The 15,787-nt window shown below is 36.8% G+C and overlaps 1 protein-coding gene across 2 annotated transcripts in view; it reads right to left on the bottom strand.

The window, feature by feature from the left end:
- SLC13A1 (solute carrier family 13 member 1) overlaps positions 1 to 15,787 on the bottom strand; it is a 48,861-nt gene that overhangs the window by 23,027 nt on the left and 10,047 nt on the right. For both annotated transcript variants that reach the window (XM_085042140.1, XM_085042132.1), the window contains exons 2-4: positions 3,128 to 3,261; positions 1,105 to 1,233; positions 179 to 315 (exon numbers count right to left, since the gene is read on the bottom strand). In XM_085042140.1, coding sequence (XP_084898266.1) covers positions 179 to 315; positions 1,105 to 1,233; positions 3,128 to 3,226 — 365 coding nt within the window. In that variant the 5' untranslated portion in view covers positions 3,227 to 3,261. The remainder of the gene's footprint in view (positions 1 to 178; positions 316 to 1,104; positions 1,234 to 3,127; positions 3,262 to 15,787) is intronic.

Raw genomic sequence — 15,787 nt, 5'->3', positions numbered from 1 at the left:
TTCAGCAAAATAATAAAGTGTCCCCTACAAATCAGTCATATCAATTTAAATATCTACTTTGTTCGAGTAGAAATGAAAAGCTGAATTTCTGCTGTAGAAAAAGCAGTAGGCGATTATTTCTGGAATACATAGCTTTCCACAAGTATTATTGGCCTTCAAGACATTGTTCAGCACATACCATGCAGGGTTGACACCCACCAGCATCACCATTTTTAAAGCCACTCTTTTGTGGAGATTCCATTTTTCTATTGATGTTGCCAAACAAATTACTCCAATCAGCAGCAGATGAAACTCTTTAAAATAAGCAGATGCCACCTGAAATAAAATAAAAATAAAAAACCAAATAAAAGAAAACAAACAAAAAAATACCAAACAAAATCCCACAAAAACAATAAGGAAAAAGAAATCAGATTTTTTAAATTAAAACGTGAATTTCCCTTAGCATTTGGTATTATCATTTAAATGAAAAAATACAGTAAGATTATATAATGAAATTGATAAAGAAAAATTATTTTGGCTTAAAATTAAACTGTTAAGTTCATTGGAACTGTTAAATTCATTTAACCAAATGATGCAAGAATAAAATGCACTGCAGTGCATATGTTTAAAACAAAACTAAAGATAAAGCTTATGATGGAACAACCTAAAATCATCATCTCACATACATACTAAACCACCAATGACATGTTGGTTTTATTACTTTTTTATCTATCCAACAGATAAAATAACAACTTTAAGCATAGGCTCAGAGTATGTTTTTCTGTGATGTCATCTGTTTGGCATGAAGGTGTATACTCAGCAGTTTGCAAATGGGTCATTGTTGTGACATTTCGCCTCTGTAATATTAAGAATATTTCATAACTATCTAGCATTTTCCCATCCACTGGCATCCAAGCACTGAATCACAATCTAGAAAAAAATATTAAAGAAATATGAACAAGTCCTGAAGACAAAGCATGTAAGCAAGTCTTGAGGCAGAACTATCACAATTGGCACTCAGCAAATCCATGGATTTGTCTGATAGGTTTCAACATTATGTGTTTCATTCTTTGGAGTTTTGATTTCAGATATGCACAATGTAAAAGAGATAAAAATAAGGGTTACCTGCTTTGATGCCATTATACCAAACAATGGGAACATAAAGGCAGGGAGCAAAGCTGAAACAGCCAGTGGCAAAGCTTCTGTGAGCCAAAAGATGGCAACTACAAACAATGTGTATGCACATTCTGCTTCCTGGAATACAAAAGGCACCAACAAAAACATGACTTGATCATCCAGGGGAAAAAAAATCACAATTCAAAAAGTACAGCTACATCAGTAGAGAAATTCCCCACACCTGGAAAAAGTATGAGTCAAAGGAGCTGCATTTGGGGTACTTATTGTGTGCTATTGACAATTCTGCTAAAATACGAAATGCAGTCTGCAAAATAGTTCTAAAGAGTTTTTTGGGTTTTTTTTTTTCTAAGAGACAGTAAGATTATTTAAATTTTACCACTTAGAAAAGGTGGGGGAAAAAGTCAGCTGCCTATTCCTTCAAGGACAATTAATCACATAGGTCAACCTGGAGCATTCTCAGACCATGAATTTCTATAAACAGCCAAACATTCTGCCTCTGTAAGCAACCCTTCAAAGCTCTAGGGGTACTCACAGTCAATAATAGGTCAAATTTTGTCTCTCCTGTAATCAGTGAAATTTTGACATCAATATCAATAAGGCAAGGATATAATCTAGGAAAAAAGGTACTGTGCAAGACAGAAAAGAAACACAGCTGTTTCTTTTAAGATTTGTAATTTTAGTGAGTGTCTTTTGTTTAAACTCCTGAAAACCAGGATGTGGTATTTTCTGTTGTTGTTGTTTGGTTATTTTTTTGTTTGGTTGGTTGTTTAGTTGGTTGGTTTATTTTTCTCTTTTTTCCAGGGGAATCTTTTCCAGGGGAATGCTGCCTGTAAAATGCAGTCCCAGACAAATAGAATGAGGTGAAGTAAACTTAGTTTCTTCCAGAATCTTGAAAACCTCTTTTGTGTAGTTTTTAATTTATATTTCTGGTTTTAGGGAAAATGATTTGGAACTTTTAGTGCCCCTGGTTAGGGCATGAAATCAACAGTAGCAGATATGGTTTGTACTGGGAAAGGAACAGCTCAATGATATGGCTCTTGGAACCATTGACTGGAAAACAACAACATTAAATCTAAGTCTGTAGCTATCATTTATTTCAAGGAAGTTTTTCTTATGTAAGAAACAATTTGAAAATATCCATTCACGATGCAAATGTTCATCCCACTTACATCCTGCCACATTAAGAATTTCCCGTGAGTTTGCTCTCAGAAAGGAAACAGAAATATTGGTATTGTGATGTGAGAGTGAGAAGCACATTGCTCTGTAACCATTGTCTATCCAAGGGCTATGCAAGGACTTCTGAACCAAGCTTTCATGTATTTTCATACATTGTATGTATAATGCAGATGTGAAAACACATCACAGAATTCCATTTTATTCTGCTGGCATCAGAGCTACACCAAATAGAATCACTAATGACATTGTTAGGTAGCTGTTTCATCAGCTTGGAGTTGTCACAAGAGTTAGTGAATGCCAGAATAATTTATTTCAAGTAAAATAATACTATGATGTCCTGCCATAGATTTTGCTCTGTTTAGGAACCAGAGGGAATTTATCAGATCATTGATTTGAATAATTTCATATCGAATGGCATAAAATGTGATGAACTTGAAATCCGTCATCAAACAAAAGAGTAATTGCAACTCTCTTCCCGACTATTCATCTTCATTTTCAATCATACAGAGCAGTTTAAAAGTGTCCCTAAATTAATAATGAGAACAAGAGTTTCAAGTAGTCCAGATGATGTTAAATGGGAGAAAACATTTTGGAACAAGAAAACAAATGTGCAATCCAGAGCTTCATATAGAAGGTTAAGTTGAAGCTGTCTTCTCTGAATTTCTGTGTACATACAATGAGTTGACAAAAAAAATTCACAATGCAAACATAATTAATACATTTAAGGTCCCTTCCAACTCAAGCTATCTGTGATTTTGTTAATCTGAAAAGATCTGGGAATCTCAGTCTTTACATAAAGGTGTAAAATAATTACCTTTCCAAGCAGGTCACTTACCTTGGTTTTGATGATAAGCGGAAGTGGAAGTAAAAGCAGTGGGGTGAGGACAATGAGGAGGAACCTTCGGTAAGCCAGGAGGTAGCGAAGAATCTTCATGGTTGATGGCTGGTAGATGAACTTCCCTGAAGAAACTGCCAAAAAACATGTCTGACTTTAAATAGCTGACTCTGATTAATATTTTTCCAAGCTATCACCTTTAGCCGTTGCTAAAGCAGGCAAGTAAAGCAAGTTAAAATTAAATCTGGCTCTTTATTGTTTTAGTGAGTTTATTAACAGTAGGCTGATAAGATAAGTGTTCATCTTAAACCAAGGCTAGATGTCAGCCCTCTCAGGACTTTCTCTCCCTGCCCTTCCTCATAACATATTTATGTAATTAAAACAGGTTTTAGACAGCTAGAAAAATAAAAAATTCAGGCACTCTCCCAGTCACTGTTGACTTTCACAGGAAGTAAAAACGTAACATACATAGAATATATGTTCAAAACCAGTTGTGGCATTATGTGAAATCATTTGATTGAACACAATTAAAAAGTCTTCATGTCATTTCCATCTCTGGAGATATTCAAAACTTGATAGGACAAGATCCTGAGCAACCTGACCTGAACTTTGCTCTGCTCTGAGCAAAAGTTTGGACTAGATGACTAGTCCATTCCAGCCTTAGTCTTTCTGTTGTTTTATATATCTAGAATCTAAGGTATACCAGAAAAACAGGGACTTTTTCTGTCTTGCTGGGCAGGGAATATATGATAGTTCATCTTCTCTTCTCATGAAGAAACAGGATAAGGTTTTTTTATGTACATCATATAAAGTTTTGAGGAAGTCTAAGAGTAGGGAGAGTTTTTGAGACAAAAGTAAAAAATAAATAAACCCTTTTGCTTGAATTTTCCTATTTTTCAATAAAAAGAAAATTTGGTACAGTCTTTGTAATGCAACAAAATAGCATCAAATAAAGAACAGGAAGAGATAGGAAAGAAGCTTGTACACTATCTGTGGGTGAAGATTAAAAGGGGGAAGAACACACTGTTTTGTGCTGAAGATCTTACATGAAGCAGAACATCGGAAGAGGAGACAGATGAAGGAATCTTTGAGCTGCCATCAGAACCATCCAAAGGACAGGTAATAAAGGTAGAGTTTCACTATCTATATAACCTTTTGATTATAAGAATCCCATGTGTCAGGGTGCAGGCAAACTCGGTGATCAGATTGTCACTGTTGAGTACACACTTCTGGTTTCAGGAAGGTAGGACTTTGGTTATGGGTAAGCAGTAATATCTCATATCTGTCAGAAAGCAATTGAGTGAAAACCCAAAGGTGGGAAATAAACTGGGGTAAGTATAATGAAATAACAGCCTTGCTACTGGGGAATTGGGAAAACAGCTTTGCACAACCTAGGGAGCTAAGACTGAGACTTCCTGGGAACATAATATAAGGGATTAAAGATGTTCAAGTGAACTGGTAACTTTTGAAAGAGGCTGTTCTAAATATATGACCACAAATTTGTTTAAAGAATTCAGAGGCAGCATTAGAAAATCTTCTAATATCCAAAAATCAAAACTGAATTGTATGAGATCTGGAAAAATCTGTGCTATAAAGGAATAACAAACATTTAGACTGATAAATTCAGAGCAATTGGGATATGAAATATATTTCAGTTGGAGAGGTCAAAGATAATTTCTATTAAAGTATCAGAGCTAAGAGGAAATGAGAGGAGAGTGATTTAGTGAGCAAAAGGGAAGACAGACTGCAGACAGTTCTGGAGTTTTTAATATTTTCTTTGCTTGAGTCTTCACAAAAGTAAATGGCAGTCAATTAAATTAATTTTAACATGAAAATGGGAATGCACTATGGGGACGGTGCTGGTGGGAGTAGTGAATATTTAGATTTAATATATGTATTTAGATTTAATATATGTATTCAAGTCAACAGTTTCAGATGCAATTCACCCATAATTCATGGGTGATAATTCATGCAGTAATCTGAGAACTATTTTAGAATATATTTGAATATATTTTGTTATGCCAAATATTTGAAAAACTGTGGAGTATTACAAGTTTCTAGAAAACTGGCCAGACATAAATGGGAATGAAATATGTCACATGTACTCAATTTAGGTTTTTTTTTATGGGGCAACTAACTTAGTGACCAAGGATGTAAAATCATATGCATTTTATTATACTTTAATAAACTTATTAGATAAACTAAGAGCAAGTCAGAGGTAAGCATAGAAGAAATGGTCATGGGGAAATTGTGTCTGTGTGCAAAAATTATTTTTAAAATGTTGGTTTCGAAGAGCAGTTGCAATTGTTTTACATTCATACTTTGAAGATATTTCAAATGGGATCCTTAAGAGATCTATTCTGCTTCGTTTTCTAGAACATATTTTTGTTAAGGGTTTTGAATTATAAACTGGTAATCAGCAGGACAAAGCTTATACCCTCTAGCTGATTCTAGACAATAAAAGCTGCTTTTTCAGCATTCTTAGAAAATCATGGCTATAGCAAAATGCTGTGTGGAAATAGGAGTCCAGAACAAAAGAGAAAAGGGAAAGAGACTTTCAGTAGTGGTTCAAATAAAATATTGCTGATGAGGAGTAGAGATTGTCCTGCATCATTAACACTGAAATTCTCAAGCTTGTCTGTAGTACCCTGATCTGCCATCAGAGATGGTCAGGGCAGAATAAGGAGTTACATAGAGGAGGTTTCCTTCCAAACTTATGCTGAGATGTTTCTGAAGCAGTCAAACTTCTACAGATAACCTGAGAATTGATTGACAGATAGATGCTCAAGGAGAGAATGAATTTTCAGTGGAGTAAGTTTAGTAGAGAAGGTCTTGAAGGCTTTCTAAAAGAATGGAATTTGGGAAAAAACTTTCCTTACAGGCAGGAAAGAGGAACAAGAGAGGATATGCAATCCTGCTTACAAGAACTTTAAATATAAATCTCTGCATGGGAAGACAGAAGGGGTTTTAATGTGATTTGAGGTATTACTGAGTTATTATGAAAAAAATTATAAATTCAGTTTGAAAAATAATTAAGGATATATTTGCAACACTGGAAAAAATTTAAAAGAGGCAGAGTTTCTAGGGAAAAAGAATATTTATTGTTATGCTTGCCAGTGTTAGCTGATATCTGGGCCAGTATTGATCCCTTAATCCCTAGTCTTCTTGGAATGCTGAATTTATTTTTGTTATGTCTTGAGTTAACTGTGGACAACTCTTGTGTAGTTTCCCAGTAGCTAAATTGAGTTTTCTGGTTCTTTTTTTCAGACCTCATGAAAGCCTGTGGGAATGGTCCTTTTATGTTGAAGTTTTGTGCAGATAGCTGTATTTGCAGCTTGGCTGAGGACTGCTATTTCTCTTTCATACGTGAAGAAGGCCTTGTGTGCTTACAAACTTGTAATTGTGTGGGACAACAAAGCAGAAAAAGCTTTTGAGAAAGAGGAAAGAAAAATTCAAGTTCTTCCAAAAGCTGATTTTTCAATAAAACAAAGGAAGATCAAAGACTTGTATGAGAGATCCAGCTATGGAGAATGAAATGGCAAGAGGGGCATCATCACACCCCAGTAGATACAATCAATGAGACAGCAGTCATGTCCCCACTGGTTAGCAGAGAAAGAAAAATAAACTGAAACTTTCCTAGGCACTACAAAAGTCTCTAAATGCGTATTCCAGGACTCACAGTCAGCTTGTGAGGTCTCTCTCTTGAGTGATCCAAAAGAGCTGTTTTGACTGAGGCCCTGAGCAAGAAGCTGCTGCACTGATCAAGCAGCATATAGTGCATGCAGTCCCCATGGGCCACTCCAGACAGGACCAGATGAGAGAAATATTCTCTATGCCACTGCCAGGAAGCATGGATCCACTGGAGTCTCTGGCAGAAGGCACCTGCAGACATCCAGGGAACTCACCTATTTGTAGGAGGTTGTCAGTGTTTGCCTTTGTATCCATTATTGCATTTTTTATTCCTCTTTTTTTTTGCTTATCAAATGTTTTTAGCTGTTTGCTCTTCCCATTGTCTTCCCTGTCCCACTGGAGTCAGAGCAGCTGAGTAGCTGGGTGGTGCTTTGCTGATGAACCCAGTCAACCCACACACCTTGTCAATGGCCTTGTAAATTACTCTCTACTTTAACACTCAGTTAAAAATCTTTTGATCATCACAGACACAATGGTAATATTAACAGAGCAAGAAGAACATTTCAGTTATGCAATACTTCTTGGGAATTTCAAAGCACGCAGAATTTAGTACAACGTGCAGCAGGGCAGGATCCATAGAAATGTGAAGGAGGAAAATAAAAATCACTCTTTCCTTGTCAAAGGTTGATCATGCAGGATTAGCAGGATATCTTTATAGAATGAGATAAGGACTATTTTAGAACAGCACTCTAATCTAGAAGGAGAGATTTTTTTATACCAATATATGACTAATTATAGTAACAGAAAGTCTATATATGTCACTACAAGAACTGTAAGATGAGTAAGGTAAAACCCAAAGGGAAGAAATCATTGGGAAAACAGTCAGGGCAAAAGAATGTTTTAAAAGCAGCTTCTCAAAGACATTTGAAGGATTTATGCTTCTCCAAAATTTGTTAATGATTCTCAAAATTATAGTTAGTGATGACAAAAAATGAGAAGAATTACCAAAAATGTTTTTTGTATAAGAACTTCAATTCTGAAGTTACTATGTTCCTCTATGTGGGGAGAGAGAAGAAAGCTCCAGAAACGGTCTGGGTAAGCATTGTGCTGTGATTTACTTCTAATTTTACACATCTGTAGCTAAACCAGTCACCACAACCTTTGTTTCACAACCTCCAGAGAGATGTAAGTATTGTCACCCTGCTCAGCTGAAGTGCTTGTACCAGGCTGAGGTGAATAACAGTGTTTCTCTTCAACGACTACAAAAGGCCTTACTCAAGGCATCCAGCTTTTAGATGTCTGTGGTAGGACAGAGTTGTTATATCCTCTGTTTTTTTGGAAAAAGTCTTAAGAAGCTACCTGAAGTCAAGAATAGCTGCAAAAGTCCTGGAGCACTGAGCAAGGAAATAATCTTCTTTCCTTGGGTCTTAGGCTTTAAGCAAATGGACATAGCATGTACCCATCATTAAACAAGATTTTATCAGAATTTTAAACTTCATTATTATTGTTGAATAATTAGCTTTCCCTCCTTATTATTGGGAAAAAAAAAAAAAAAGAGAAAACATCTCTAATTTTATTTGTTATTAACTTGCCAGTGGCTGGGATCAAAGGGTTTCATTATTGCCAGAGAAAAATTAAATATATTCAGTATGAACCCAACACTGATCTCCACCTTTTGAAAGAAGCCATTGAGAATAAATTTTCACTAAATAGAAAGCATGGAAATTAAGTCACAAACACTAATTCCCCAAGATCTTGCGTATTCTGCAAGTCTTTTAACAGGCACTGGAAAATTTGTCTGGCTGTTTCCCATTGTTGCTGTTCATTATTTTTCTTCTAAAACATAAAAGCTTTTGGGATTCAAAATTCTATTAACATCCCCATAAAACACATAGAGAGAATTAAACTCTCCTTCTCCTTCCCTTTTTCTTGTTACAGAAGTGAAAGCAGTCAGAACTGCACTGAGTGCAATTCCACAGTGATGGAATTGGATGTGTAGTCGTGTTGCATCCTAAAGTTCTCCAGTTTCTAAGTACATATCCAAGCTGATAACAGACAACTGCTCCAACAATTATAAATGCTCTAAAAACTAGGTTAGTAAATCTTTATGGAAATGTACTTTAAACTGTGGGTTTTGGGGTTTTTTTCCATTAGTCTTCTTTTTTTAAAGTATCTCATAAGGAACAATCTCTTCTAAGTTTAGCAGAATGCTATTAGTGACAACAAGATTAGTATGGAAAAGGAGGTAAACAATCAAAACAAAAGTACCGTTCTGGAATTTTAATAGCATGAAATTCTGAACAATATGTGACATTTATCTCCAGATTGAAGATGGAAGTTGGAATTTGGAGTTGTATTCCTATGTTCTTGGCCTGACATGCTAAACAGCAGTAGTTTAAAAAACACTAAACCCCATTTATTTCCATAATTTTCCTTGCATTTCTGTTTCCACACTACAGAACTACTGATGAAGTTCTCTTTGAAAGAGGATATTGATACCTTTTGAAGAAATGGTTCACAGAAACCAGATTAAATCAATTTTCATCAGGTTAGGAGAGAAGAAACACATTTTGTACCTACATTCAGACTGTATTTCTGAATAGAAAGTATTTGACATGTTGAATACACTTCCACACTCTTTACTGCATAACAGCAAACAAACTGAAAAGAAACAAAACCAAATAATTCAACACCGAAAATTTTAAAGACTGAGAAGTCCACTATTCATTGTAAACATGTTCCTTTTCATTCTGAATAAAAACCCACTGTGCCTAAAGGACATTAGTGTCGTGATTTTCCAAGATGACCTGTACTTAGAGCCATTTTCTTTGAATCAGTTCAAGTGCTTCAGAAATAGCTATATAATCTTCCAACTTTCTGAAGCAGAACATTCTCTTACAATGATGCTAGATAGCACACAGCTCCTCCAACACACTCATTTATCCTGGGTGCTCTGTTCCTGTGATGCTTCCCACTGGAATTACTGCTCAGTGACACAAAGAAGTATTTTCAAGACATAGGCTACAGTTAAACATCTTGTTCATGTAGAATGTGAAATACAAAGGAATAATGAGATTTTAAAACAATAAAGAGCCTATATACAGGTCTTCTATACCTGAAACACACCTTGAAAGCTTAAAAAGTCCCAGTTCCTTGAAATTCATTACGCTAACTCTGTCTCTACATCAATCTGCTTCTCTCAAACAGCTCCTTGATAATGCTTCTGTTCACATCTGAAATAGCTGTAAGCAGCTTAACTTCAGAACTGAAAGCAATTTCGCTTCATCAATGTGATATTGTGCCTGCAGCAAACAACTTCTGTTGAGAGTTTTTCCTGGATGGAGCATGACATTAACCAGAAGAGTCAAATTCCACATATTCAGAACCTATCCTGGACACCTGTCAGGCAAGCCTGCAACTCAGCTTCCACAGCAGGTTATTTACTTGGCCAGGACCTCTCTGTAAGTACAGCTCTCTTGAATAAGGAGCTTCCACACTTCCAGTTTGTCCAGTGTTTTGCTCCACCCTCATTCCAGAAGCTTCACTGAATGCCTCAGCCTCCTGTACATGGTTGTCCAATGTGCTTCTTTTAAGGAAAACAGACATATGCCTTTTGGCAACTGACACCATATGCTGGCAAATTTCCCTTGTCAATAATCAGTAGGGGATAAAAAAAACCCTGAGGCCTTTAAAAGCTTTTCATCTTCCAGCATTTTCTACTCATCAACTGAACAGGAAATAATAATCTTTAAGAGACACGTCCTCTGGGCTGTTGTCATGTGCTCCTGCCACAAAACCAGAACACAAACCTTGAAGCATTTATAGGCCTAATTTATCATTTAACAATTTTTTTGCCTCCTTAAAATATGTCTCTGCATTATACTTGTTGAATGACATGTAGCTGGTGCTGAGTGAACCCAAGGCTACAACCCAAGTGCAACAAGCACTTTAACCTGCAGTGGCTCTGCATGGACAAGACTTCTTACCAGAAAAGACACTCTCACAGCCTGGGAGAGTCCAGGTGGCACATAGAGTTGCTGTAAAGGCAGAACTGTTTGACTTCCACCATGGTCTAATTCTCTACTGGAGTTTTTAGCACAGAGTTTTCAGACCCCTTCCTACTGAAATGTGCAATGTCTATTCATGTAAAAGAATAGAGATTGTGCTAAAGTTAACACAGATTTGTAAGACTTCCTTTCATGAAGTGCTAATAATATTCCTCAGACTTACAAAACACAGGCTTGGTAATGAATTTCCAAATGTGCATCTGAAAATAGTCCACAATTGTCAGCAAACAATCTGAGCTGCAAAAAAAGCAGATGTCCTCCGATAAAACACCATACAATACTTTTGATTTTTATAATTTTGGAGGAGGAATTTTGTTTTAAAATTAGTTGCATGATATAACTCCCAGATCAAGGTTTTAATTTTTGGAAGCCTATACATTCAAGGCCAGGTTGGATGGGCTTTGAACAACCTGGTCTAGTGAAAGATCTCCCTGTCAACATCAGGAGATGGACTTGATGATCTTTAAAGGTCCTTTCCAACCCTAATTCTTCTATATTTGCTTTTACACAGATTGCAAAAACAGCAGGAAAAAATTCTGCCTACAGTGGCACTATAGAATACGCAAGGGATTTCCCTTCATGACAGCAAAATCTCTTTTATGTGGACTTTTATCAAATAAAATATGAGTCAGTGTTACCATAATGATGTCTGTTGTGAAGCAACATGAGAAGGAAAACTATTTAAATCATTTCACAAATTGTTCTCTAGCTTTTCCCTTTTTATCTATTCCAGCTGATGACAGATAATTGGAAGTGGTAGAGTTATACTTTTTGCAATTGATGTTTTCTGTGTTGTGATGACATGCTAATGTCATCAACCATGCTGTGTTTCATCTACGATGTTTCATCAGTTGTGTTATTGTTGAGGAAAGATGTTAATCAGCCAAAACCATTAACTATTATGTTTGACTTAGAGCAAATTTAAACTTTCGCTTCCTTGATAAATTTATTCTGGTGAAACACAAAATTGAATAAATGTAGTTTGTCAAAATTACATAGGAACTTTTAAGTGATTGATGTAACTATACAAAATTTCTCTGTGGTGTAATTATTCTAAACTGATCATTCCTAGAATTAATCTTACTTTTTTTTTCATTTTTAATTACTAATGCCTTTAACAGTTGGATTCTTCTCAGTAAAAGTCATTTTTATTTCCATTTTATTAATACTCTTTATAAGCTCTCACATTTTTTTCCCCAGGTGACATTTTGTTAATCAAGTCTCTGAATAAATTTGTTTTGTCTTTTGGAGATTTTTGGAATTCTTTATTCGACCTTTTCACACCTTGAACCAAAACTTCACATTAATACTTTGTTCTCCCAAATAGTATCTTTTTTTCAGAAATGTCCACATGTAAAAATACACTAATAAATGCATCTTATAATGTGTAAATGCTTGACTTCATAATAGTTTGGAGTTTAGGAGAAAATCTTTTCTGACAGTCTTCTTATTGTGATAATGGCTGCAAGTTCCCCACACCCCTTTCTTAACGACTGTCCTTGTCACCTATTGTCCTGCCTTCCCTACTCCAGGTGGTCCTAGCCACGCCCCCAGTTTTCCCTATTGGTTCCTGTACCCTAACCCCACGTGGCCCTGGCCACTCCCTCGGGTTTCCCCTATTGGTTCCTGTACTCCTAACTCCGCCCCTGTACCTCCCCTGTACCCAGAGGTCACTGGGCCTGTGTGCTGTCCCTGCCCCTCTCTGTTTCCCTATAAAACCCCTTACCCTCCGCCATCTTGCTGTCTATGCTCCACGTGTGTTTATGCTCCACATGTGCTGAGCATGTGAGGCCTTTGCCCTCGAGGCATCTCTGCCTCGGGGAGGTCGTTGGCCTCTGCTGCACCATGCGAATAAACATCTTACCATGCGAATAAACATCTTCCATGGACACAACGCATAGACCCTCCTCGCCTCCTTTATCACCGCCGGTTGTGGAAGCAGACGAACCAGAGTTAGCCTTATGGCTCCCTGGCCGGTGAGAGCGCAGTGTCCAGCCCTGGGACAGAGGGTTTGGAGCACTGAGGCGCTGAACCGGGCTGGGTAGAGAAGCTCTAGGGTAAAGTCTGCTGTAACATCCTTTAAACCGCAACATTTTCTTATGTACTTATTGTCTTTATAAAGTTTACTAAACTATTAGAAGACCTCACCTGCAGTTTTCATGTTGACAGTAATGTATTTAACCAACCTTCAGTCCTGTTTGCCTTTGTTCCTTTCTTAAGCTTTCAGTCATCCTTTGTCTCTTGAAACTTTTAGTAATCAGTTTATTATAAACAAAATTGTTTCAGTCATTTATGTCTGTAAGGTCCTGAGAATATTTCATAGCCAGATCAAAAAGCTTGGCTTCACTTAATCAAGACATTACTCCCTACTCTTTCACTAATTTTGGACAATAAAGGCACTAATGTTTTTACTCAGGGATTCTTTGTAATCTTGACTTTCTCAGAAAAAAATTCTATGGTGTCTACCATGAAAACAAATCACACAAGTACTCCCATTGCCCCTTGATGCTGCAAAAAACTCAACTTACAATAAAATTTACTTGTGAAATCTCGGAGTTAGCTGAACATATTCCTCTTTTTCCTCATTCTGTTAAGACCTAGTAAACACTCTCCAGGCTTGTGTTGACAGAGTGTCTCCCATGGAGATGAGTGATTTACTGGTAGTGAATGTGGGCTCATAACATGCCCCAAGTAAGGCAGTACAAGTGAAATGGGCCAGGCTCCAGGAGTAAGCTGGTGCTTGAATAAGAGAATAAGGTACTAGCACACATTTCATATCTCCAGCCACATATGTGAACAGCTGAGGAAATTTCCTGTTGACAAAGTTAAATTTCAGGCTGAAACTGCAGCAATGAGAGGAGTCTGTAGGCAAATAACCTCCACCAGGGTGGAGCAGAAGGGAATGAAAACAGTCTCTGCTCTTCTCTTCATGCCTATATCCATGCATACATGTTTTACTACCTACTGAAATCAATCATAGAATATTAGGGTACCTATGTCATTAATAGCATGTCTTAAGAACAGTCCAAAATGCAGGAGCAGTGCTGGGATGTCTGTATCTACATCTGCATTGTCCCCTGTTTACACTGCCCCTGCCCAAAGACACGCAATTGTCATGTTAAAGAAAAGCATCTCAACTTTGTAGAGTAAATTCTGCTGATAGATTACTTCTTTTACTATCACAGAAATTCTCTGAGGGAGTATTGGAGGGGCAGGACAAAAATCACCCAAAGAGGTATTTTTGAAAATGTTAGTGCTTATGAGATGAAAACTGACCAAGTGCAAATTCTCTCATTTCCACAGAATTAATCTGCATGAATTAGCATGTGTCTTCCTTAATTTAGATAAGGAACTTTCATTGAGGATTCCCCTAATGTCTTGTGATTTAGGCAGCATGAGACTTACATTGTGATGCCGTGAATGTTTTCTTTCTTGCAAAAATTTAATTTTCTTGCAAAACATTGATTTGTTGTGGGATGCAAGAGCAGCCTCCTAACCAGAGAGAGTGTTGGTATCAGTAATTTAATCAACAGTAAGGGAAAACATGTATTTCAAGGAAAACACATTCCAGTGATTGAAGACTAAAATTCTGATGTGAAATCACACTACAAATCCCACTTTGATTCCCATAATGTGTTTATTAAAGTAATACAAAAGAGAAAAATATTAATCAGTAATTTCTTAACCATTAGTATTTTCTTTTAAAATACACCAAGCACAGAGATCAGGTCCAGAGTTGCACTGAACCAGATTTTAAGGCTCTTCGAATTTGCTTCATTTGAATTTGATTCAGTATAAAACTCTAACAGCATGAAAGATATCAGGGAGCACTAATTATGAGGTTTGACTAGCACCCATTCCCTTCTCTCTTATTCTGAAATAATTATTAATTCAGGTTCAAAGCAGGCTGTAAATTAGTATTGTATTGGCCATGCCGTTTCTGTAGAAAGATTCAGAATTCTTCTGAATTGAACTTAGGAGGATATACAAAAAAATGCATGAAGAATGCTATTACTGTGTTATTAGATGTAATTCTGAGCCTGCCATAGGTCCCTGGAGCTGCCAGGCTCCAGGCTGGCCAGCTCAGTCACACGAAGCTGAGCCTCCAGAGCTAATGGGCTCATGCAGGTTTGCATCAGGGGTGCAAGGCCTCTTCAATGAGTGATTTCAACAAAAACTTAGGAGATGGATCTACAGCACATCAGCTATTACCCTTGTGGGGCAGATGTGAAGCAGGAATAAATGACCATAGATATTGTCATATCAGTGACAGCAATGCTGTCAGGTGGCCAGGCTACATTCCCAGCTGCTGGTTTCAAAGCCAATACCAGCTGAACAATTTAATTTTACAAACATCTTATGCCTTAGAAATATATGTTCCCCCTCTCTTAAATTTCTAACATGCAAGATTTTTTTGCCCTTAATCCAGTTTCAGTCTGATTAAAAGCGAAGGCAAGTTTGTATATTAACAGCTCCTGTGACCTGGAACACACAGCCTTTGACAGCTCTATTGACCCACTTGCCAGAAGGATCTGCTTGCATCTGGGAGGTCAAATCAACAGATCCAGCTGGTGTAAATTAGGAAGAAAGTGGAAAAAACAAACTTTATGGGTCAAAAAACAAAAATGTTTTTTATGTCCTATAAATCAACAGTATTTCTTTTCAATTATATGAAAGGCTTCATTAGATGTATATTTCCAATTCCCAAGAAAATCTGAAGGACAAGGAAGAGAGAGATACAACACCACAAATATGTAAAGTATGGCAATCTGGAATTCCTTACTGAAATTAGTTATGGAGAGACATCAATCACTGTCCCCTCTAACCTGACTTCAGGTCACTACATTTACAATCTTTGCAAAGATTAACAATCAGCCAATTTACATATATATAGCTCTGTAAAAGATTTACAGGTTCAAGTGGTAGGAATGAGCTTCAGATATCCTGGCAAACTTCCTATCTT

The sequence above is a fragment of the Lichenostomus cassidix genome, chromosome 1Aa (genome assembly GCF_008360975.1).
Source record: "Lichenostomus cassidix isolate B80296 chromosome 1Aa, HeHo_3.0, whole genome shotgun sequence".
Classification (NCBI taxonomy): domain Eukaryota; kingdom Metazoa; phylum Chordata; class Aves; order Passeriformes; family Meliphagidae; genus Lichenostomus; species Lichenostomus cassidix.
Note: the sequence above shows the minus strand (reverse complement) of the source record. Positions and strands in the feature narration are given on the sequence as shown.